Source organism: Plecotus auritus, assembly GCF_963455305.1.
Source record: "Plecotus auritus genome assembly, chromosome: 8".
Classification (NCBI taxonomy): Eukaryota; Metazoa; Chordata; class Mammalia; order Chiroptera; family Vespertilionidae; genus Plecotus; species Plecotus auritus.
Genome location: NC_137782.1, coordinates 97815130 through 97839553, shown reverse-complemented (window position 1 = coordinate 97839553; position 24424 = coordinate 97815130). Strand labels below are relative to the sequence as shown.

At 46.6% G+C, this 24424-nt stretch overlaps 1 protein-coding gene across 6 annotated transcripts in view; it reads left to right on the top strand.

The window, feature by feature from the left end:
• DIDO1 (death inducer-obliterator 1) overlaps positions 1–24424 on the top strand; it is a 49673-nt gene that overhangs the window by 10106 nt on the left and 15143 nt on the right. For 3 of the 6 annotated variants that reach the window (XM_080686668.1, XM_080686666.1, XM_080686671.1), the window contains exons 2-9: positions 5337–5512; positions 6899–7011; positions 7878–8700; positions 9315–9636; positions 12026–12244; positions 13767–13980; positions 23218–23677; positions 23775–23934. In XM_080686668.1, coding sequence (XP_080542794.1) covers positions 7880–8700; positions 9315–9636; positions 12026–12244; positions 13767–13980; positions 23218–23677; positions 23775–23934 — 2196 coding nt within the window. In that variant the 5' untranslated portion in view covers positions 5337–5512; positions 6899–7011; positions 7878–7879. The remainder of the gene's footprint in view (positions 1–5336; positions 5513–6898; positions 7012–7877; positions 8701–9314; positions 9637–12025; positions 12245–13766; positions 13981–23217; positions 23678–23774; positions 23935–24424) is intronic. The other 3 variants (XM_080686669.1, XM_080686667.1, XM_080686670.1) reach the window with 2 other exon arrangements.

The following is a 24424-nucleotide window of genomic DNA, read 5'->3' as shown; positions in this document are numbered from 1 at the left end:
GCCACACTGAGAACCTTCGCTCTCGAGCAGTGGTTCTCAACCTTTCTAATGCCGCGACCCTTTAATACAGTTCCTCATGTTGTGGTGACTCCCAAACATAAAATTATTTTTGTTGCTACTTCCTAACTGTAATTTTCCTACTGTCCTACTGTTATGAATCGTAATGTAAATATCTGTTTTCCGATGGTCTTGAACCGCTTACAGGGTCGCCTAAGACCATCAGAAAACACAGATATTTACATTACAATTCATAACAGTAGGAAAATTACAGTTATGAAGTAGCAACGAAAATAATTTTATGGTTGGGGGTCACCACAACATGAGGAACTGTATTAAAGGGTCGAGACATTAGAAAGGTTGAGAACCACTGCTCTAGAGAATGGTTAGGAGTGCTTACTTTTGAGAAGTGCAAGTTTTAAGAAATAGTAGACTTCCTTCCGACTTTAATGTGGGGGGGATAAATTACTTTTAGGAAGACAGGCAATGTCTTTGCATTTTCGAAATTGGCTCAACCACATTACTTGCTTTTTGGGAAAAGGCTTGTTTGTGGTCACAGGTGAAAGTGTTTCGGGGCACACCTCCCCTCCACCCCCCAGTGGACTGCCTGAAGTGAGGCCAGAGTGTCTGCTGGAGGGGATCGGGGGTTGGAGGAAGACTGCTTTTAGCTGTAGGACACTCTGCCTTGTAGGTGAGATGCCTGAATGGGAGAGGCCCTTGGTTTTGTATGTTAAATGGCACTTGGCATTTGTTGTAGGACATCCTTTAATTATACACAGCCTCGGTAACAACAACACTTGCTGCAGTGAAATGGGGTGAGAGTGGCCTGTATAGGGGACTGTGGATGATCCCAGGAGACCCCAGCGGGACACTGGGATCTGGCAGCAGTGCCCCCAAGAGATGCCAGAAGAACATCCAGCACAGATGTAATTGGGGCCCAAACAGACAGTGTGGATATAAAAACAGTAGGGTGGCCAATGGGGGTGGGGGCCCTGGATTCTGTGTGTGTGTGTGTTTATTTATATTTATTTTTTTAATTGATTTCAGAAAGGGAGGGAGAGAGTGCATTATTGATCATCTGCGTCCTGCACACCCTACACTGGGGATTGAGCCCCACAACCTTGGGTACATGCCCTGACCAAGTATAAAACCATGACCTCCTGGTTCATAGGTCGATGCTCAATCACTGAACCATCCTAGCTGGGCAGGTCCTGTATTCTTAATTAACAGCTACAGGACTTGGGATATTCAGGGAAAGGAGTCCTTGGCCCAGCAGGGATAATTGGCAGTTGATTGATTGATTGATTGATTGATTGTTAATCCTCACCCAAGGATATGTTTTTCCATTGCATTTCAGGGAGAGTGGGGGTATAGGGGAGGAGAAACATCGATTTGAGAAAGACATAGCCACTGATCACCTCCTGCGCATGCCCCAAGGGTATGCTCATGTTCTTTGGATGAGCATCGAGTGTTTGTGACTGCGGACCTATGGGGTAGATGAGGGCGGCTACCATCAATGCTTGAAAATGGGCCACTCTCGGGACATCCTGTGTGGTTGGAATTTCTGGGTGTATTCTCATTAGTGACTACCCCATTAATAGAAACTGAATTGTGAGATTCGGAATTAAAAAGTCTGAGTCACCAGAGTTCATAATGGCGAGGTTATGTTGTAGCTTTTGGATCTAATTTCTGACTGGCAGGTCAGAATTGTTTTAAATTTTAAATGGTTAGTTTTGAATGTTCCTGGGGATATGAGGTTTGGGCAAACATGTTTTGGCCACCAGGTGGGACAGGTCAGCACTGGGTGATCTCTTTGATAAGAAGTGGTTGTCATGCTGTGAGAGTAGGATCCACATTGTGGTTGTGTAGAATATTGTAAAGTGTCTTAGGGACATGAGTCTCTTCACTGTGTAGCACTGCACCACTCGAAACAGGCCTCCAGCGTGCTCTGTGGTTGGGGTCGGCCTTCAGCTCCACCATGGTCACACTCGCACCACTGACATTTGTAGTTGTTTTATAAATAACATATAACATTTTAGAAAGGTACTTACGCTTTTGTTTTTAAAAATTTGGGGAGGGGGTATTTTTATTGATTTCAGAGAGGAAGGGAGAAGGGAGAGAGATAGAAACATCAATGATGAAAAGAGAATCATTGATTGGCTGCCTCCTGCATGCCCTCACCAGGGGATTGCCTGCAACCTGGGCATGTGCCCTGACCAGTAATCGAACCATGACCTTCTGGTTCATAGGTCGACAGAGAGCCCCTGAGCCACACCAGCCAGGCTTTCTGCTTTTATTTTTAAGAAATTCACTTCTGACAGCCTGACAGAGATAAAGAATGGAGGGCAGAGTGAGGGTTGTTTTAGAATAGGTTTGGTGGGAGGCAGTGGTGGGTCCCTTCTGATAATGAAGCGCCCACGTCTGTGTTAGTGCTGTGCACGGGTGCGGTGTTTTCTTACACTGATAGAAATACCTTGTCACAGGAGTCTGTCCTCTGTGTCCCTGGGTCCCTGGATGTCTCAAACCCTTCTAGGGATTAAGAGGTAAAAACTCAACACTGTGACAGTTGACGTTGTTTGCCTTCTTTGCTGAGTTAACTGTTGATGGTGCCGAAGCAAATTCGGTTGCTGACATCGAACCCTATAGTGTGCTCTCCACCTCTGCACCAGCCACTTAAAATGTGCCAGCCTGCCCAGCCAGCGTGGTTTGGTGGTTGAGCGCTGACCTGTGAACCAGGAGGTCATGATTCAGCTCCTGGTCGGGGCACATGTCCTGGTTGTGGGCTCAATCCCCAGTGGGGGTGTGCGGGAGGCATTCAATCGATGATCCTCATTGACGTTTCTACCTCTCTCCTCACTTCCTCTCTGAAATCAATTTTTAAAATTTTTTAACGTGCCAGTCTACCTTACTGTCTTTGAAGCAGTAAAGACTATTTTTATTAAATCTCAGCTGATAGTGTACATCTTCCTACCACTCCCTGTGATGAAGAGGCGAGGATGCGGTAGCATCTCTGCTTCACCCTAGATAGGAAGGGGGGCTGTCTCCAGGAGGAGCCCCTGGGGGCTGTTGGGACCTGAGCCTTTGTACTTGAAAGGACTATTGACAGGCTGCAGTTTTCAGACTGGCATTTGGCGGGCATTTTCTTGAAGATGAAGGATGTGAGTCTTAAAGGAAAGAACTGACATATTTGTTCCTAACGATAAAATTCCAGGTTTCAAATGAGGGTTAGAATCTTGAAAAGCTTCTATCTGCCATTGTGAGCTTGTTGGCTTCCCAATGATTAAAGCTGTTTGAGGAGACAGGTGCCAATATTACTAGCACATGTGTGTCCTCCGTGTCATCTGATGGACCATGCTGCGCTTGGACTTGTATGAGTTGGTGATACAGGTGACCATATGGTTTCTGTTTCTGTGTTGCAACTAATGTTTATGACACTTACTAGTCAAGGCTTGGTGTGGGTTAGCAAAGAACACCCACAATTACCTGGAAAGTTTCTTGTTTTAATTTTGGAAATAACAATGTATTTCACATAAACAAAAGCTCTTTGGGGTCTTCAGTTTTTAAGAGTGTGAAGAGGCCTTGGGACCAAAAAGTTGGAGAGCTGCCTTCCAAGGACCTTGATAGCGGAGGATCTTGTTCCTGGATCCCGTTTAGCCATTGGGGCTGCCCTGTAGGTACACAGGCTCCATGGTTGATAGCAGTTTGAGGTTTATCTTTTTTTTTTTTTTTAATATATTTTATTGATTTTTTACAGAGAGGAAGGGAGAGGGATAGAGAGTTAGAAACATCGATCAGCTGCCTTCTGCACACCTCCCACCGGGGATGTGCCTGCAACCAAGGTACATGCCCTTGACCGGAATCGAACCTGGGACCCTTCAGTCCGCAGACCGACGCTCTATCCACTGAGCCAAACCGGTTAGAGCTTGAGGTTTATCTTTTAAACCTAAGGTTTCAAAGAATTATTCCTACCTCAGCAGGGAAGAGAGCAGTGTTCAGCTGAGAAAAAAATTTGCGCTTATGACGGATCTTCCCCCCCCCCCCCCCCCCGTCACTTTTTCAGGAATGCCCACATTTTTTCCTTTGGAAAAGTTGTATTACTATGATGTGAATGAAAGTTTATGACCTATTCTCTTTGTGGTGTAAAGGGTTATACACTTAATTGTGTTAGGAACTTAGCACTTGACTATAGATGTAAATATGAAATATAAAAAAGTCCAGATAAGTGAACCAAATTGTCTAAAAAGGCGTGTGTTCTGAATATAGAGTTTATCTCATTCCGTTCAATAGAAATAACTAGATTTTTTCTTTTCTGATGAATTTTTCAACACTTAAGTCAAATCCAGACATTTTAGTCTTTCAGAGTAACAAATTAAATTTTTTTTCATTCCTGAGAACATCTTAAATTTTGTTCTTGGGATTTTGAAATGTACAAGTAAGGTTTATTTCCAGTTTCTTCTGAGAGGTAAAGTTTCTGAACCATTGTAGCCTCATTTTGAGACCGGTTTACCACCACATTTAAGAGATTTGGTGGCTGTAGTGACATATTTTACTAATGGGGTGAAATGGTCACTGTTGCTTTAAAAGGAGGGGCATCAGAATGTTTGTCTTTGTTCTGTGTCACTAAGGAGACCACAGTTACAGGAGGCAGTTGGAATGAGGCTAGGAGGAAACTAGGTGAGGTGGGTCCCCTAGGTTGGGGTGAGACTGTGAAATGCAAATCTCAGGCCACTTGGGGCTCTTCACTGCCTTCCTTGGTCACACTAGCCACGTGCAGTCAAAAGTAGTACTTAGGGTCCCTCAGGGAACTGAGGCACGTTTAGTGGGGCTTAGACCAAGTGAGGCCGTTTGTTCATTCATTCGAAAGAGTGTAGGAAGAGAGATGTTTTTAATATAATACATGACCTGTACCACTCTGATCCTTGATTATAAAATCTTTTAAAATCTTTCTCAGGTTTTTTAAACTAAAATGATGGTGTAGATGTAGAATTAAGGATTTTTAAATAATTATTTAATTTTGTTGTTCAGCCTTTTCATATTTTGTTTCTCTCTCTGTTGGGTTTATTGAGATATAGGATTGATTGGGTAATAGCTGACACCTGATTACTGGTTGTGGAACTCTCCATCCCACCCCACTAGGGCCCGTTTTCTCTTATAGGCAGCTCCACCCCTGTCCTGGTCCCTGTGTGGTCACAGTATTTTCTCTAGAAGTCCTTGAAGGAAGGAAACTTTTTTGGGGGGGCGGGGGGAGCGGGGAGAGGATGTTTGGTTTTTTAATTTTGTTTTTTTAAATGTAGTTTAATTTATAGTTAAGACTTATTAAACCATCTTCTTTCTTTTAGGAGCTCACTCGTGTGAATGGTCTCACGATAATCTGTGTAGTCGTCAGTGAGCAGTGGCTGGCGGCAGCAGTATTTGAGGCCTGGCTGTTTGCTTAGACCAAGTGCTTGCAACGGTCAGGCTGGGTTTTTTTGAATTCAGGACTTCTGGAGGTGTCCCAGCGTTCAGTGTCCGGCGGGTAACGTATCATTAGTGTTAAATGTCAACAACAAAACCTTAAAAGTTTGAAGTTGTGTTTTCTATTTCTAAGATGGCATTATATGTAAAGAAGGTGATACAATGTAACATTCATATATGTTTGAAACATCCTAAACTTTAGTTGGAAAGTTTTTAGGTGAATATGGAATGATGTTTAGAATTGTTCTTTTCACCTTTTCTAAACTTTTGTGTGCATTCAATTGAAAAAGATAACTTACAGGTGTTTTGGTGCCCACATTCAGCTTATAAAAATGTAAAGGGCGCCCTAACCGGTTTGGCTCAACGGATAGAGCGTCGGCCTGCAGACTGAAGGGTCCCAGGTTCGATTCCGGTCAAGGGCATGTACCTTGGTTGCGGGCACATCCCCAGTAAGGGGTGTGCAGGAGGCAGCTGACCAATGCTTCTCTCTCATCGATGTTTCTAACTCTATCCCTCTCCCTTACTCTCTGTAAAAAATCAATAATATATGTATTTTTTAAAATGTAAAAGACTACTAACCAAAAAAAACCACATTAGCTCAAACTGGAAAAAAATAACATTTTATTCAGAGCAATTATTTTCCCGTTGGTTATTTTATTAATGCATAGAACTTGACGTCGTACATTCGCTCTGTGGTGAAGTGTACTTGCAGAGGAGGGTTCCTCCTGCAGGAAACCAGCCCCTGCAGGTAGGGATCTGGCTCCTTTCCCAGCCCTGCGGGAGCTTCATAGGCCCAGTCCCAGACCCTCTGAAATGGAGGGACTGTGGCTACCTGCACTTCTTGTGGGCAAAGGCTGGTTCAGGTCTCTCACACTTTGTCTTTGGTAGGAATTGAGAATGGTGTATGAAATGAGGGCTTGATCCTCTTTTAAGGTGGCCCTCAGGTTTGCTACGAGTAGATTTGCAAGAGTAGAACACTTATCCTAAGAGTCAGATTTCTAGGCCAGATGGGCAAACAGTTGTAACTAGTGTGGTTAGTAATAACAGCTCTAACACGGCACATGGAAGGAGCACGGCCCTGTTCTCAGGAGTGTGAGTGCTGTTTCTCACATTGAAGCTCACAGCATTATGAGGTCGGTATTGCCTCTGGATGCAGCTAATTTCTGTGACTTGCTCAAGGTCACCAGCTAGAGCACTCTCTGTTGGAAGCTCCATAAGGATCCAATTTAGTTTGGCTGTGACTACAGAAGTGGTGTGGTCCTCCATGGCAAACATGCTAATGACACAGCCATTCTTGCAAGCTTCTGAGTGGTGGGAGCATGAGGCCAAGTTCTAGAGTGAAGGGTGTGTGGAGCAGGACAGGAAATGGGATGACAGCATTTAGTGGGAAGTAGAAAGAAGTCAAGTTGTATATGGTTTTGAGTTTTGTATATTTTATGTTTTAAAGGTCTTCATTCTATACCAGTCTTTCCCCTAGGATGGAGCATGGTGTCAAGTCTGAGTCATCACTAGCATTTACATGTGATTGAAGCCTGGACTGTTGGGAAAATAATTCTTAAGGTACATACTGTGTTCTTTGGGTTTTATTATTTTCAGATAGGAATAACGTTTTCACAAGCATGACCCTTCAGTAATTGTATTAGAAGGAAAGGGGAAAGGAAGATTAGGGAGAAGAAATACACATTCAAGGTAGCCAAGGTTCAGTATTTCCCAAGTGTCCCAGTCATCTGTTGCTGTATAACAACTACCCCTAGAACTCGTCCTTTTGTATCTACTAAGTCAGAGCTCAGCTGGGCTGTGGTGCAGGTCCAGCACACACCCTCTCCATGGGGTCTCTCCAGCCAGGTGGTCGGACTTATGTGACTGCTCAGGACTCCAAAGTCCAGGACAGGAGCAGCCAGTATTCTCACCTACTGGGCCCAGGACTGGCACAGCGTTCCATCCACTGTGCTCTGCAGGCAGAGTCCGCCTGACTCGGAGGGAAATAACAGCCACCTCTCATCGCAGCAAACACTGTTCTGGTCATGTCCTTGCTGCCCGGGACTGGGGCTCATTTAATATTTCCCCGCTACCTGTTTTATAAGACCTTGTCCTCACCAGTTAAATGGCGAAGTTACAGATTTGCTAGCTGTTTTTTCTTTGTAATATTAGATGTATAACAATTAGAATTTTCTTCAAAAATTGCCTTGAATTAGGTCATGTCTCACACTTTAAGAAGCACTGGTCAAAATGACTTTTTTTTTTACACTTAAACATCCACCTTCACTGTTCATGGGTAGGAAGTTGATCCTTTCCTGTGGTCATGTGGGTGTCTCCCTCATGTGAGATGAAGGCCATGCTCCTCCAGCTCACTGCCTCACTGCTCACTCGCCAAGGAATGTGGCCTCATTAACATTGGTTGTGGTTTGGTTGCATTTCCCCATTAGGTATGGATGAGAAAGGTGACCCGAGCCATGAGGAAACCCCCAAGGTCATCAAACCCACCAGTAAAGAGTTTAGGAAAACGTGGGGGTTTCGAAGGACCACCATTGCTAAACGAGAGGGCGCTGGGGACGCGGAGTTAGACTCTGTGGATCAGCAGCCCCAGCAGCAGCAGAGCCTTTCCTTGCGACGCAGTGGGCGGCAGCCAAAGCGGACTGAGAGGGTGGAGGAGTTTCTCACAACAGTCCGGCGCAGAGGGAGGAAGACGGTGCCTATCTCCCCTGAGGACCCCAGTGAGCCAACCTCTTGCCCAGTCACAGATGTCGAAACTGCTTCTGAGGGGAGCATCGAGAGCTCCTCTGACAGTAAAAGTGGGCCCAAGGTTGGCCCCACAGGCAGTAAGGGACGACCAGCCTCATCTGCAAAGACCAAAGGAGATGATGGTGAGGACGACACCTCTGATAGTGATAGCGATGGGTTGACCTTGAAAGAACTTCAGAATCGCCTACGAAGAAAGCGTGAACAGGAGCCAGCTGATAGGACCTTGAGAGGAGTCCAGAGTCGCCTGAGAAAGAAGCGCCGGGAAGAGGACCCTGCAGAAGCTGTGGACGGGGAGGTGGCCGATGCCTTGGAGAGCTCCCCACCCGGCCAGCAAGAGCCCACAGCTGAACAGGCAGCTAGCAGTGACAGAGAGGGGAAGTCAGAAGGGCGGATGGCCCCGGGAGTCAAAGAGGAGGACCCTGGAAGCTCAGTCAAGCACAAGCCCGAGTGTGAGGTGTATGACCCCAATGCTCTATATTGCATATGTCGTCAGCCTCACAACAACAGGTAGGTCATGGGCAAGGAGGATGCTGGCTGCCCCGGGTTTCAGGGAAATCCATGTGAGAAAAGCAGCGGATTTAGAGTTATGGAGCTGGGCTGAATGAGCAACTTGTGCGTTGAAAAAGATGAACAAGTCATTGTCAAAAGGGACTCTGGAGCCATACATTGCATGCACTGTGGTCGCCGTAGGCCATTTGGGGCTCTTCACTGCCTTGGTCACACTAGCCATGTGCAGTCAGCGGCCAGAGTGCAAGGTGGCAAAGACTAAACTACCTGTCACCCACTGTCATCCCAGAGATCGCTCTCAGGTGGCACTGCTCTGGTGGTGTTAGGGGAGCTGTGGTCTGGTTCATTGGGTGGTAGAAAGGCATTGTTGCTCTTTCGTGGAGCAGTACTGAGCTGAGGTGGGGGGATACCAGGAACCCTTTAGTTAAGTTAAAATGCTCTATTCAAAACAAGATTGAGTGAACTTGCTTGAATGTTGAGAGGGTATTGTGTTTTTATCCTGTCTCTACTTTTCTGTACCTTTGCTTTTTTTTTTTTAACAATGTTGAAACCAATTTGTCTAAAATTGAGTGTGTATCTCTTTGTTTCCATTCCTGGTTATTTTCCAATTTCAGGTTTATGATTTGCTGTGACCGATGTGAAGAATGGTTTCATGGTGATTGTGTGGGCATTTCTGAGGCTCGTGGAAGGCTCCTGGAAAGGAACGGGGAAGATTACATCTGCCCCAACTGCACCATTCTGCAGGTGCAGGACGAGCCTAACTCAGAAACCACCGACCAGCAGGAAGCGAGGCTGCAACCTGCAGACACTGACAGCACTGACTGTATGAGTATCGGGACCATAGAGCAGAAATCCAGTGAAGACCAAGGAATAAAGGGGAGAATTGAGAAGGCTGCAAATCCAAGTGGCAAGAAAAAACTCAAGATATTCCAGCCTGTAAGTATTGCCTCCTGGGTCAGTAATGATCTGACTTCTGCCGACAAACATCAAGAGGGAGGAGTTTGGTTCTTTTGGAATAATTTAGGCTTCCCCAGAAGCAGTCATGAATGATGTGGGTGGGCTGGGAGGAAAGCTGTTGTGTTTTGTGCTTTGTGAGCCTCCCCACCCCTGCTCCTGTGGGACTCCACGTCCAGCTCATAGACTGATACTGCTGACTCAACGTTTTCCTTAATTGAACTGATGGACTGGCTTCTTAAAAATGAGTCTTTCCCTAAGTGTTCTTTATGGAGTCTTATGTAACAAATTCACAATCATCTTGGAGTTACTGAAGTGAGTGTGCCCTCCTCTCAACTGGCACCATCTTGATAGAACTTGGGGTCTTTTTCCCCCCCCCTAAAAGCACTCATGAGCATTTAATGAACTTCCTTCTGTGTGGCTTCAAGCTAGTAGGACACAGCCTCTGCTAACACCCTTAGTCTTCTCCTCAGCTCTTCTGAAGCACTTGGCCTCCACCATGACAGGCTGCTATGGGAGCCTTCCCTTTCCCAGACTATAGTAGCCTGATCGTACCATGTCAGTAATAGGAGCAGCTCCTGTCTTGTTTTTGGCAGCATTTGTGTGTCTGCTCACTGACCAAGGTGCACAGTTGACCAAGGTTGACAGGCAGAAACTTGGGTTCTCTTTAGGTGCTGATGCCTTATACCTGTTAGGTGATATTTGTCAAAGTTGCTCCTGTGATAATGCAAGCCACCTGCATTACCTTGGCCTCCCGGGTGCTTCCTGTGCTCGCCGCTGTGGCTGTGGCTGTGGTCCCCATGGCCCCAAAGTTTTCAGGTCTTCCTCAAGCCTGGATGACATGGTGGCTGAGATGCAAGAGAGCAAGAAATGGTGCTCTTAAACCTACCTTACTGGAGATGCTGAGGCATGGTGGTGGCAGCTTTCGTGACTACTAGGGTTTTAAATGACCTCAGCCAGGGACAGCCCCCAGCCCAGTGTCTGTGGTTCTTGTCCACAGCTCTGTTTACTCTGTCCTTCTTTCCAGCTGGTCTTTAGGGCTGTGATTCTTTGTCATGTTTTCCATGGATTGTCAGCTTCCACTGTGGAGAGCTGTCTTGGGCTCTCGTGATTGCCCTGCTCAGGGCATGTTTTCACTCCCAGTCTTCCTGCATCCCAGCCACCCTTCACCAGCCGCCGCTGGTGTGGTCAGCTGGGCTGGTAGGAGGGCGCCCCCGCTGGTTGTGCCCCGCCTGTCCTCCTGCAGGTGTCTGGTAGGCAGAAGGCTGTGAGATGACCATGTCGAAAGGGTCTCTGCCTTCACACCCTGCACTGTGTTAGTGGGGACTGGAGCCTTCAGTACAGCTATTGTGAGGTACTGCAGGTACTCAATGGAAATATGGTACCGTTAACAACTTCAGTCATTAGGAAGAGTTAACAGAAATGTAAATTAGTGGGGAAAGCCATCTTAATTTCATGTCCTTAGTGTCAGTGTGTTTGAGACTACGTTTAATTTTTATCTTGAGTGAAACTTGGATTCAGTAGAAGAAAAACTATGTGAGACATAAGATTTTGCTCAAGAACATTTGAGGGATGTATTTGTATGTTTGGTCTTGACCGTCAGACGTACTCAGCTTATGATACGTCAGGTTTCTAGCACCACAACTACAGACTTGGCAGGAAAACACGTACTTCTTAGCTCAGTTTCCGCGGGTCAGAAATGGGCCTGGCTAAGGCCCTCTGCCCAGGGTTGTCCTAGGCTGCATCCCAGGGGCCGATGGAGGCCAGGGTCTCAGGCTAGGCGGGTGAAGATCCACGTCCAGAAGCTTTCATGTCTGTGAAGGTGTCCTTTGTGGTTTTTGTAGCATGCTTATACTAAAAAGGTATTTGTTGTTTATCTGGGATTCAAACCTAATTGGGTGTCTTGGCTCTCACCTGCACCCTCACCCTCAGAGCCAGCCACTGATGGCCCTCAAAACAGGCCGCTTTCTTCAGAATGAGCAGCAATGTCTCCTCTCCTGTAACAGGCCCAGTTTCTCTGTTAAGCATTTTCGCCTGATTGAATCAGACCCTTTCAATTAATTCAAAAGCATCTCAGTTACCTCTAAAAAAAAAATCCCATATGCGGGAACCAATTGTGGATGTGAAAGCACATGTGCAAGGGACAGAGTTGTGTTCTCCACGAGTGGCATGCAGGCAGAAAGTGCATGTCTTAAACAGGGAAGTCGATTCCTGTGCTTTGAGTAAGTAAAACATAAGTTTTATTCACATTAAACATACTGTTAGTATCTCTTGATTAAAAACAGTCCCCTCAGTACTAGAAATAGTGGTTTTACAAAGTACCTTAACTGCTTGAATTGGTAAGTCTGAAGGCACATGTTCTGTTCTGCAGGTCACAGAGTCTCCTGCTGCCGCAAAGTGTATTGGACCTGGGTGCTCTCGCGTGGCGCAGCCTGACTCTGTCTACTGCAGCAGTGACTGCATTCTGAAACATGCTGCTGCCACCATGAAGTTCCTGAGTGCAGGGAAGGAGCCAAAACAAAAACCCAAAGAAAAGACCAAGACCAAGACCAAGCCAGAAACGCTCGTTCTTCCCAGATGTGGCATTCAGGTAAGCTGACCAAGACCACCACCCCCATTGGAACAGTCAAAGCCTAAGTGTACCCATGTTCCAGACTCGCTGGCTTGTTTGTAGAGTGTAGGGGAAGCGGCATAGATGGAAGTCAGGTGTCATCCCCTCTTCTGTTGTCCTCCACCTTTTCCATCAGTCCTGTTGTCAGAATTACCAGTGAGTATATATTCTCACATTTTCTTTTCTCTGCCCTCTAGCTGAGGGATTGACTAATACGGACACAGTAAAGCAAACCCAGGCAGCTAGCTGGCTGCTATTCCTAAGCCAGCCATCTCCCAAGAAGTATTGGTGACCGTTGGAGCCCATGTGGGAAGCGACGTCACAGCCAGCAGGGCTGGGGAGTGGGCTCTGAGGCGAAACTGTCTCACTGTGAGACCTGGCTCTCAGGTGGTCTGGCTTTGAGACACACGTGACTTGTCAAGAGTCAGGGTGTTTCGAGAATCACAGGCACTTAACTCCCACTTGCATGCCCTCCTGGAGTTCGCTTTGGTTGGCATGGCTGTGGGATGGCCCCATTGCACTTGTGAGCGTTTTCTTGACATAGTTGAATGCTTATTTAGTGTTTAGATGGCCTAACTTTATTTACTTTTGTTAATTCCTTACCTGAGGGTATTTTTTTTCCATTGCTTTTAAAGAGAGTGGAAGGGAGAGAGGGAGGGAGGGAGAGAAAACATTGATGTGAGAGAGACACGACTGTTGCCTCCCACACGCACCCCAACTGGAGAAGGGGAGCAAACTCAAAACCGAGGTACATGCCCTTGACCAGGAATCAAACCCGAGACCCTTTAGTTCACAGGTAGATGGATGGCCTGATTTTTATTTCTTTTTTATTTTTTTTTATTTTAGAGAGGAAGGGAGAGGGAGAGAGAGATAGAAATAGATGATGAGAGAGAATCATCAATCAACTGCCTCCTGCGTGTGCCCTGATCAGGAATCGAACCATGACCTCCTTGTTCATAGATGGACACTCAACCACTGAGCCACACTGGCTGGGCTAGAGGGCCTGATTTTTAAGGCTGGTAATTTTTAATCAACTGCTGTTTTCAGTAAGAGTGACAGCGCAGGATGCCTGATGGAGAGCATGGGAGTGTGGTTCCCGGCCTTGTTGCCCAGCGTCGCCCTCTCCTACAGTGTTGTGGGCAGGCACACTCTCATAGAGGCCCTTCCCACTTGGCTCTTGCCTCTTTTCACCACCTGCTCAGGGGACTTGTTCTGTGTTACCCTGGCTGCTTCACACCTCAGCTGGATGTCAGTTATTCTGTTTTGGGCCTCATGTCATTCAGAAGTTGAAGCCCTTCCCAGCCATTACGGTGGAATGCTGATGGCTCAGCTGGTGGTGAGTCCTGCTGAGGCCTGGTGCTGAGCAGGCGTGGTGCCCAGGCGCAGGGTGGGGTGGGAGCGTGAGTGACCTTAAGCATGTTCTCACCTTCATTGAGAAAGGGAAGTGAATGAAAGTTAACTTTTGACCTCCTTAATGATTGGGGTTTTACTGATTATCCAGGCAGGCATTAAAGTCTCTTCTGTGCCCAAGAGACCCGCTCCAGACAAGAAAGAGAATGCCATGAAGAAGGCAGTGGTGGCCCCTGCTCGGACTGAGGTCCTTGTGAAGGAAACGACTTGTGAGAGCAGCACGCCATCCTGGGCGAGCGACCACAATTACAATGCAGTAAAGCCAGAACAGACTGCTGCCCTGTGGCCGTCACTGTTGTATAAATGTATGTATCACCTAGGGGTGGCTTCTGGACCCTTCCCTGTCTTTCTGGATGTCTGTCCACTCAGGACTGTCCAGAACTAGGAGGTGTAGCCAAGCTCAAAGCTGCATCTCCAGGGATGGAAGCAAATACCCAGGAGCCCCAGGGGCTCCGCTTAGCCTGTTTCCCACAAAGCCCTGTAAACCTCAGTGTTGAATGTGGCACCTGGCAATTGAGGTCTAATCTGTTTTCATTATCATACATTGGTAAGTATTTGGTATTGTTGCCAACGAAGTCCAGTGAGTAGGTACTCTTGCCCAGCACTCCCAAGTTCATCACCATCCATACTACAGGTACATCATTATCACAGCTCTGTTAGCTGTGCAGGTTTCCACACTGCCCTTTAGCACGTGTGGTCATCACTTCCTTTGTGTGTTGGGAGCTCTTTCTGCAAATTGATGTTGCACTGATAGTCAACTAAAGTACGATTTCTGAGCTGAGAGAAATTTTTCATGTTCAGTACACATTACATATCCACATATCCACACTCCTGGTCTCACGCACCGAGCGTCGTGTGTCTCAGGTAAGTGGGCGAGGTGTCTCCTAAAGCAGACTCCACCAGGGGCCTCCAGACTTCTCTGGATGCTGGACTGTAGGTCATGCCTCCCCACCCCCAAAAAATGAGTTGAGGTACTGCCAGTCAGTCTTGGAAATCCCAGATTTGCTTATGCACCGGGACCTTTTGTTTGTTGTTTTTCAGCCCAACTCTCCAAAATTAAATTGATCTGCAGGACACATCTTATTCTATTACTAAGATTATTTTTATTTGTGCTGTCTTTTATACTGTTTTATGCCTTTTTTTAAAGCACTGAAAGGTTAAAAAAGCCTGAATTTTAAGATTATAGAGCTGTTCTGCCTTCTCCTTTTAGTCACCTTTTAACGGTCACCGAGGGAGGATGCTTGTAGGTAGGCACTCGGCTAGTGTAGTTAGAAAATGTCTAACTCAATGCTCACTTTGAGACTGTAAATGGCCTAATACCTACGTAAATCGCAAAGTAATACTAGATTTTTTTATTTTAGGAATACATTGTTAAGTACAGTTAACCTGTATTAAAATGAGTTTGATATATTTTAGGTTGTTTAAGCTAAGAATTTCATGCTCAAATTTTCATCAAGTTATAGCACATCTGTGAAGTAGCGCTTTTATTGAGGCTGTGAGCGTACCTAAAAACATGCATCACTTACGTGTGAACTGATGGGAGCCGTGACTTTGGAGTCCTGTGTACTGTGCTCTAAGTGGGTTACAGGATACTGGATGCAGACTCAGGAAACATGGGCACATCTACCAAGGTCCTGGCGACTGGTTTCCATCTGTTGACTAGAGCTGGAAAGCTGCTCTGAGGCACCCTGTGCGGAGTTGTGAGGACAGGATGGCTCTCTCCCTGGACTCTAATCCCACTGTGACCTTGAGAGAAGAAAGGAATTGGGGGAGGGGAGGTACACTAGGGGCCCACTTCTCTGCTCACAGACTGGGTTTTCTTTTCTTCTCCACCTCCTCTCTCCATATCGGCTCCTCCCTGAAGCTTCATGGGCTTTAGTTGACAGAAAGTTGAAACAAACTAATGATTAACCCTTCCTAGCACACTGCTACGCCAGAGTTAAAACTGATGGATATCCAGAACTGATTGAGTGCATGGGAGACATTTTTGAGTTGCTTTTGATCATTTTTTTTTTGTTTGTTATCCCAGAAATGTCATCTTCCCAAAAAAATGATTGGGAGGGACAGTAAAAGGGTCATTGGAAAAATACTGACTTCAGTCCGGGTGAGTAGCAGTTGTGTCTACCTCTGACCCAGATCATCCTTTCACAGTTGCTATAGCACACACAGAACCCTGCAGCCCCATGAGGACCCCCCCCCACACACACACACACACACACCTGCCTCCCTGGCCGGCTTCAGAATGGGCTTTTCTTTGTTGGGATGGTGAGATTCAAGGTGTACCTGATGCTGGGACACTGGCCTGGGCATATGGAGCCTCATTTAGCCCAGAGAGCCAGTATGCTGCTCCTGGCAGTGCTCTGCACTTCCTCTCCCAGTCCTTGTGCTGACCTGGATTGTGGATGCAGGGACAACTGTCAGTGAACATGGTGTGGGACCCTCCGTTATACCACATCGAAGTTTGCTCTTCCTCCTCATGAAAGTATCAATAGGTCCTTCGTGCTCTCAGGGTAATGCAATTAACATACACTCATTCCTGATTAATTTTTTATTTAAATTGTTTTTGAGGTTTTCTGTACTTGTGGAAACAATTGTTTTTTAATTTCTCCCCCAAATCAATCATGTTTGTGCTTCTACAGTTTTATTTTTTTCTCTTCATTTCCACTATTGGTTTGCCTTCCATTATTGTTAAGGCATGGAGAGAGCTTAATTTTTTTTTTCTTTTGTAAAATGCCCCAGGTTTATTATAATATGGAAGTGGGATTCTGGTATTCATATTCTAGTATTTTGGGCTCCTTAAATGTCTCATTAGGTGACTTAAAACACGGGATCTGAACAAATTTTGACTGAAATATGAGATTTCTACAGTTTCATCTAGCTTTGAGAATTAAAATGGAAAACCCTAAGAGAACCAGGACACCCAAATCCGGATGGTTTGTTAAGCATGTTGCCCAGATAAAGCATTTCCCCCCAGTCCCTGTGTGGCCATGCAGATCGTCCACGAGCTGTGGAGAAGTGGATGGAGAACACGGACTCTCACGAGGGTGACTAATGGTGTGGGCTCCAGGAGCATATTTCACAAATCATCAGAGGAAACAAGTTTCCTGTAATAAAATATGTGGGGGATTCTAGAACCCAAGCATATTTTGTAGACATTTAAAGCGGGGACAGGGGGGTCTTTTGTTTTATCAGCTGCATGAGCCATTTTTACCTGTCTCTTCTAGGATTGTTAGTAGCAATAAAAATGTGGCTGGGACAAACCAGACTTCGTCCATATGAACCAATTTCTCCCCCACCTCTCCTTCCCCCCAGCCCCCCCTTAGAGGAAAAACCAAAGCTTGTACTGATGAAGGATTTAGCTTGACAACTGTTTTTAATGCTCTCCATACAGCCGCAATTTTCTTGGTTGTCAGTGACATTCTTTTGGTGTTTTACAGTGTTGTACTTTTATAACATTAAAATACCCAACTATTCAGGTAATTATATCGGGGAAAGGTTTCATGTACATAAACATTTGAGATGAAAGCCCGCAGCAGCACCCTGTGCTGGAGCCCCAGGGGAGGGAGGGGTGCTAAAAGTTCCAGCTCCCTCCACCTGCTCTTCAGTGACGTATGACCTTTTGGAGCTTTGGGCCCATCTGATACTGCTTGCCACTCTGGTGGCATCATCAGTGTTAGAGCCCAAGTACCCCTTTGAAGATGATGCTACAGGTCTTCCAGTGTGCTACACAAGTTGTGGGTATATTTGTATAAAATCATAAAATACTATTCTTGATGTTTGTGCATGGCACAAAACTGCACATAGTTATATTCTTAGCTTCTGAGAATTAAAGAAGTAAACTTAGAAGATGGATAAGAAGTTTTGCCACTTTCATTTGTTTAAATGAAAGAGCATCTGTAATTGCACAGGTGGACCCGGAGGAGCTCGGCAGGAAGAGCGCCAAGGTAACTGCTGTCTAGCCGCTGCATCTGCACGGCCACCCGCCTGCCCTGGGTGTCCACTCATGTGACCCTTTGTGACTTGGAGCCCACAGGGAGAGTCTCAGGCCCCTGCCCCCATCATATTGATTGAAGTAGTAAACAAGTTGGGCACAGATGTTGGTTAAACTGTAGCCTTATTAAAGTGAGGAGACTGCCTGGTGACAGTGCTGAGATGGCGGGAAAGCAGCAGCTGTGCTCCCCAGGCCACCGCCCCCCGCCAGGCTGTCTGCCCAGTCCTCTTGATTACACACCCGGCTCCCCACGAGGCCTTGATCACATTATTCTAGTGTTAGTGGTGAAGAATAATTTGGTCAGTTCTTGCATATGCTGTCAATCCAACATGAATGCAAAACCCTGTATGTGAGACTTAAAATGAAGAAGGGCATTAACCTCCAGATACATACTTGGTTTTGGGCAAGTTTCTTTGAAGAAGTCTAGGCACCTCTCCATTTAAGGTGTAAATCACCCAAATAGGACAGCAGACAAATAAACTAGAAAAGATTTGTGGCCGAAACCACAGCAGTTCAGACCTCTTTAGAGACATCCCAATGATATAGCGTCTCCAGTCTGAGCAGCAGCTGGGAGGTGGCTTACACTCGTGTTCTCTAGGAATTTGTGTTTTCTAACAAAAGCAAATCAGTACTTATTGAAAAACTCAAAATATTTAAGCAAATGCATAAAAGCAAAACAATTTCTTGCTGTTACTTGATTTTGGGGGAAGAATTTTAATAGGAAACCCAAGTTGCAGTGAGAAATGTAATTATACCTGGATCCCGCTGAGCTGAAACTAGAGCTGAAATCACCACGAACAGAATTCACGTACACACTTTCTCCACTGTGTCCTCCGAGCCCCCCTCTGGCTCTGTTACAGAGACAGCTCTTAACTGTGGTAGCTGCCTCAGTCTGACTGCCGAGTGGCTGTGAGACCCAATGGGTGGTGATGGTGTGGAGTAGGGTGCTGAGTCAGTGGGCAGCTCCAGAGAGGGGACACCCCTGCCAGGGCCTCCATTTGCTTCCCTGCACCTGCTATAAGGTTGGCTCACTGTCACACCACATGCTCACTTAATTTCTTTGGCTCTTAACAGTCACTAAGAAGCAGGCCCATCCGGGGTAGCAGTATGACACTCATTTTGGGGGGATTATATTAGCACATTGAGGAGGAGGAGATATATAGCATTATGCAATTCCTTTGAAGGCTTCTCACCAGGCCCTGTGCCTGTGCTGGTTGGATGTACCCTCATATTTACTTGTAGTCCTGCTATGACTTCATTTGGGTGTCTGCAGTCTCCATGTGGGAGACCAGCAGTGCTGGTGGAGACCTGTGTCCTCCGGTCTTCACCGAGGCCCGCCAGTGCCACCTAGAGGCCAGCGATGCCCCCACAGCCTGCCTTGCAGTGTGACAAGGCCCTCGCTCCATGCTTACTGGGAAATGAGCCAATTAGAGAGTTGCTGATTACCAGTCCCTGGGAACACCAGCCTGCTTAGTTCTACACTAGGCCTCACCCCAGCCTTCCGTTCCCATCACACGTGGTCAGCAGGTAGAAACAGTGGTCTGGCCCACAGGGCAACCCTGACTCCTACAGCTGCTAAGGTGTCTGGCTCCCCAAGTCAGCCTGGCCTGGAACTTGGGACAAGCAGGCTCCAGAGTGGGAGCTAAAGGCGCCTTAACTGCCAGGACAGCCCAGACTGGCACACTCCCAGGGCCACCTCTGCCCACACTGCAATCACTGCTGATACTGCCAGCCTTGCCACTGCAGATCAGCAGGGAGTTCAGCAGCTCATGGGGGGGCGTCTGTCGTCCCCTGAAGCCACTCCAGCATGGGGTCTGCTGCTGCTTTTCTAGAATGGGTTCTTCCTCATTGGTTATCAAATTATTCCCTGCCCTTCCAAAAAGGTATATACAGCGTAGAAATTAATTTAGGTGGGGGTTTTGCAAATTTGATTTTAGCTCTACTCAAAAACAGTGTTTCTGCCACTGAGAATGTTCCGGCGCTGCACTAGAGCCACTGTCATTCCAGAATGTCCCAAGTCCAGCTTTCAGTGGGACCATGTGTGCCAACATGTGTAGCAGTTGCTGCATGGAAGTTTTTGCAGGTTGTAAATATGTCTCTTCAAAGTAGAAGAGGTTAGTGGCCAACTTGTTGGAGTCCACTGGTTTCAGACATTTTACCAGTAATTAAGTGGTACCTGTTTATGCCCTTAGGGAGTCAGATAAAGGATGGTGAAGCTTGACTTTAAAGAGACAAAAGCAACTAATTTTATGAAATAGCGTGATGGTTAAGGAAAGTCATCTACTTTTTGAGTAGATTGCGTGTGTTTACTGTTACCGCTCTTGGGTGACAGGTCATTTTAATTGTTGCGGGAGATGTTTTAAAAGTAACCTCTCAGTGGGTTTTCCCTGAAGGAGAAAAACAGGCTAGCTAGACCAGAAGTATTGATCTTAGATTCTGATCTGGAGACAGACCCAGAGCTTTTGAAGTTAATACGAATTTGTCACGTGAAACAATGTCCATCATGCGCGGGTCCTGGGTTCCAGTCAAGCATCCTCTTCAGGTGTTTGGATGTACCTCGGCCAGGCCTTTAGAGTTTGTTAAAAGTGTGCTACTAGAATACTCAGCAAGATGTACGTTTGTCAAAGGCAGTGACTGAACTGGTTTCAGGTCCCAGTTTTCATCGTCAGCAGTTCATTCCTCCGTGACTGCTGATAGCTGACTTCCCTGCCTGGTGCTCAGTGACCTCCCTCTACCAGGCAGTGCCTTAGACACCCAGGCAGCACTGGCTTCTCAGTGCTACAACCCCTCCCCCTGCCACTTACCCCTGTTACTGAACCCGAACTTGAGTGATCCTGCAGTCAAGGTGCTGCAAACCTTAGCCACATCCAAACTGGTAAAAATGAATTCCCAAGTGGCCGCCTCGGGTATGTGGACTCATTCTGATGAAGTGACACATGTAGAAATGCTTTTATCTTCGTTCTTTTTCTGTTTCTCATTCTGTCAGACTTGGGAGTGTGCTTTATCTAGAAATCCAGTTCCCATGCCTGGAAGCCTTTAGAGGTGAGCCTTGGTGACGGCAGGCATGGGTAATGACAAGCAGGGCAGGTGGAAAAGCGGGCTGGCTGAGGCCTGGAGCCCCAGCAAGCTTGGGGGTCTGGTGCACAGCCACCTTAGGCTGGGGTAGGCAGGGGGCGTGAGGGCTTTGAGAGGAAAATACGGGATTTAAAGTCAGAATTTATGATAGAAACAAGGGACTTCTAACACTGTCCTAGCTTTTGGGTCCTGGTGGTGCTGCTGCACAAACTATAAAATTGGGTGATTTCATTCATACTACCAAGTGGAAGGAACTTGAGGTTCCTGCGTGCCTTTAGCAAAGCCCATTGCTGAACTGGCCTTACCTGCTGCTGCAGGCGGGAAGTGCTCCGGGTGGTGGCTCTTGGCCCCTCTGCCAAGTCGGCCACAGCTGGTGGTGGTGTCTGCCTGGGCCCTGGAGTATGAACACCTGGGAGGGCGGCACCTGGAGAAAGGGTCTCACCTCACCCGATTTCAGACTGTCTCCCTGGTTTACTGGGAGTTAGAAGGAGCCGTGGTGGCTGACTGGTGATTGATTTTTAATCCCTAGGTAAGATTGACAGCTCACTAGAGCATCATCTATGGAAGCCCTGCCCCCATTTGCAGGTATGGGAGTCTTAGAGGCTCACTGCTGCTGCTGCGCAAGTAGTTTGAGAAAAACACCTACAGGAGGCGCCTTTTACATTGGTCCATTGTGACCTGGTCGGTGTCCTGGTTCGCTTACTGGCCCCACCGGTTCCCGCCATTCTGGGTGTGTGTGGAGCAAGGGCCATCTGTAAACCTGCCGACCTGGCTTGGTCAGCTGCACACCTCTGGGACTGAGGGGCTCGGCATCTGTCTTAGAATTGTCTTGTTTCCCTGAAACCTTAAGTATGAAGGCCTGACAGGATTAATGTAATCCATACTTTAGCATGCTCTCTTTAAAATAAAAAGTACTGGTGTCAAAATTTTTGTTCAAGTTGAAGGGTTTTGATATGTTTTGAGCTTTTGTCTACAATTCTTGTTTGGGTTAAAAGTGCTAATTTATGGTCTTACCAATAATCAAATACAACTGGTAGTTTTATTTATTTAAATATAATATTTTTATTGATTTCAGAGAAGAAGGGAGAGATAGAAACATCAATGATGAGAGATAATCATTGATTGGCTGCCTCCTGCACGCTCTTCACTGGGGACCGGGCCCACAACCCGGGCATGTGCCCCCCGACCAGAATTGAACCTGGGATGTTTCAGTCCACAGGCCGACGCTCTATCCACTGAACCAAACCAGCCAGGGCACAACTGGTAGTTTTAAATGAGAATGTTTATATCAGAGCACAATCTGTTCTTGTCACCTTAGTATAAGAGTGATAAGTCTTCCCATGTTACAGATTTCTGCCAACTTTCCTGTGTTTTATAAATGGCATTGTATTGACTTTTGTCCAAAAGAATAATGAAGCTTGTGGGTAACCTCCCCCCAAAGGACTCTTAATACTCCTTCCACGGCCTCAAGGGCCCGGAGGCAGTCTGTGACCAGTTCTGAAGAGATTTTTTAAAGTCATGTTTACAAAGAAATTGCACCCAAGTTCTTAGTGAAAATGCTCTTCTGAATCTACTCTTTTAAAATATATTTTTATTGATTTCACAGTAAATCATTGTCAGAGAGGAAGGGAGAGGGAGAAAGAGAGAAACAATGATGAGAGAGAATCATTGATTGGCTGCCTCCTGCACGTCCCCCTGCTGAGGATCAAGCCTGCAACTCAGGCATGTGCCCTTGACTGGAATGGAACCCAGAATCCTTCAGTCCGCAGGCTGACGCTCTATCCAGTGAGCCAAACCGGCTAGGGCCAGTAAAGCATTTCTTTCTGAAATAAAGTATGGTCACGATCATAAATATTGCCAGAGGCCTTAATTACACTCCTTTTCTGAATTTGATAATTACTTTTAAAACCCTTTTCCCTAAATCAGTGTCTCATACAATAAGGTCTGGTGACCTCCCCCTCACCACCCCACTGCCCACCCCTTAATTTTCATACTTAGTAGCATTTTAAGGTAAATAATTTGGGTGGGGAGCATGTTTTCTTTGTATTGGTTTCAGGTGTGTACGGCTTAGTGGTTCGACAATCACATACTTTGGCCCTAGCTGGTTTGGGTCAGTGGATAGAGCATTGGACTGAAGGATCCTGGGTTTGATTCCTGTCAAGGGCATGTACCTCAATTGCAGGCTCTGCCCTGGTCGGGGGTTTATGCAGGAGGCAACCAATCAATGTGTTTCTCTCACATCGATATTACTCTCTGCCTTTCTCTTTTCCACTCTCTTAAAAATCAATGGAAAAATATCCTCAGGTGAGGATTAAAAAAAAAATTATATACTTTACATAGTGTTTCCCTCAATATTTCCAATACCTCAGCTGGGGCCTGGTAAGCTTTGCTAGTTTGAGGCTGAGCGTGCTTTTCATGTCACCTGACAGTGCACTGCGTGCCCTCCTGCCTCACTGACATTGTGTGTTCTTTGCAGCCATGAAGGAAGACCGGCAAGTGGAGAACACGGCAGCTGCGATGCCGAAGAAAGTGGCTGCTCCAGGCCCTGCTGTGGGCAGCAGGCAGCCTGCATCCCGGAGTCTCCTTCCAAAGAAGTCCCCTCCTTTCACAAATGTGGCCAAGCCAGTCATCAGGAAGTTGCCCTCAGGCTTCAAGGGCACTATACCCAAGAGGCCATGGCCCTCGCCTGCCCCCTCAGGCAGTGTTTCTGCCACCAAGCAGGCAGGGCTGGTGCCTGGTGCCACCACATCTACTTCCAAAAAGCTGCCAGGCTCCTCTGCCTCGGGGGGAGCTGCCAGGAAGCCCATGGTGACATCTGTTCCCTTGGCCTCTCCAGCCCCTGGACACCTGGGGGCCTCGAGCACCACCCCATCACAGCCAAATTCACAGATTCGGCAAAATATAAGGCGCTCCTTGAAGGAAATTTTGTGGAAAAGGTGGGCTGTTATGCTTGATTATTTGTTAAAGTGGAAGATTTCCGCTGTTGGAGAATGAAGTGCAAGCTCAGGGTTTACACAATTCTGTTTCTTCTAGAGCCAGTGACAGTGATGACCTCATGATGACAGAGAACGAGGTCGGGAAGGTTGCACTCCACATCGAGAAAGAGATGTTCAACCTCTTCCATGTCACTGACAATCGCTACAAGAGCAAGTACCGCAGCATCATGTTCAACCTCAAGGACCCCAAGAACCAGGTGTGTGCCTCATGGTTCAGGGCTGGGCTTCCTGCCTCAGAGGGCACGTGTTCTCTGGGCTCGAGTTGAGTGTCACGTCATTAAACCATACATAGCGTTGTGAAACATTCCTACCCTTTCTGTGGAAGCTAACAGGCATTTTTGTTCCCTTTGACACTGGCTATCAGTATAGGGAATAGTGCTGCCTCCTTCCTTCCTTTCTTTAGCTGCAGCCCTTAGCTTCCTCACTGGCTTCCTGAAGTCCATCTGTAGTTCACCAGATTCGTCTCTCTTAAATGTGGCTGTAAAATTGCTTTCTCGTCATTTCATTGGTTCCAGAATAAAGTTCAAATTCCTTATGGTAGTATGTGGGTAGCTCCATATTTGGGCATTATTGTCATTCCCCATCAGCTGAGTGAGCCTATCCTCATGGTTCCCTTAGACCAGTGGTCAGCAAACTCATTAGTCAACAGAGCCAAATATCAACAGGACAACGATTGAAATTTCTTTT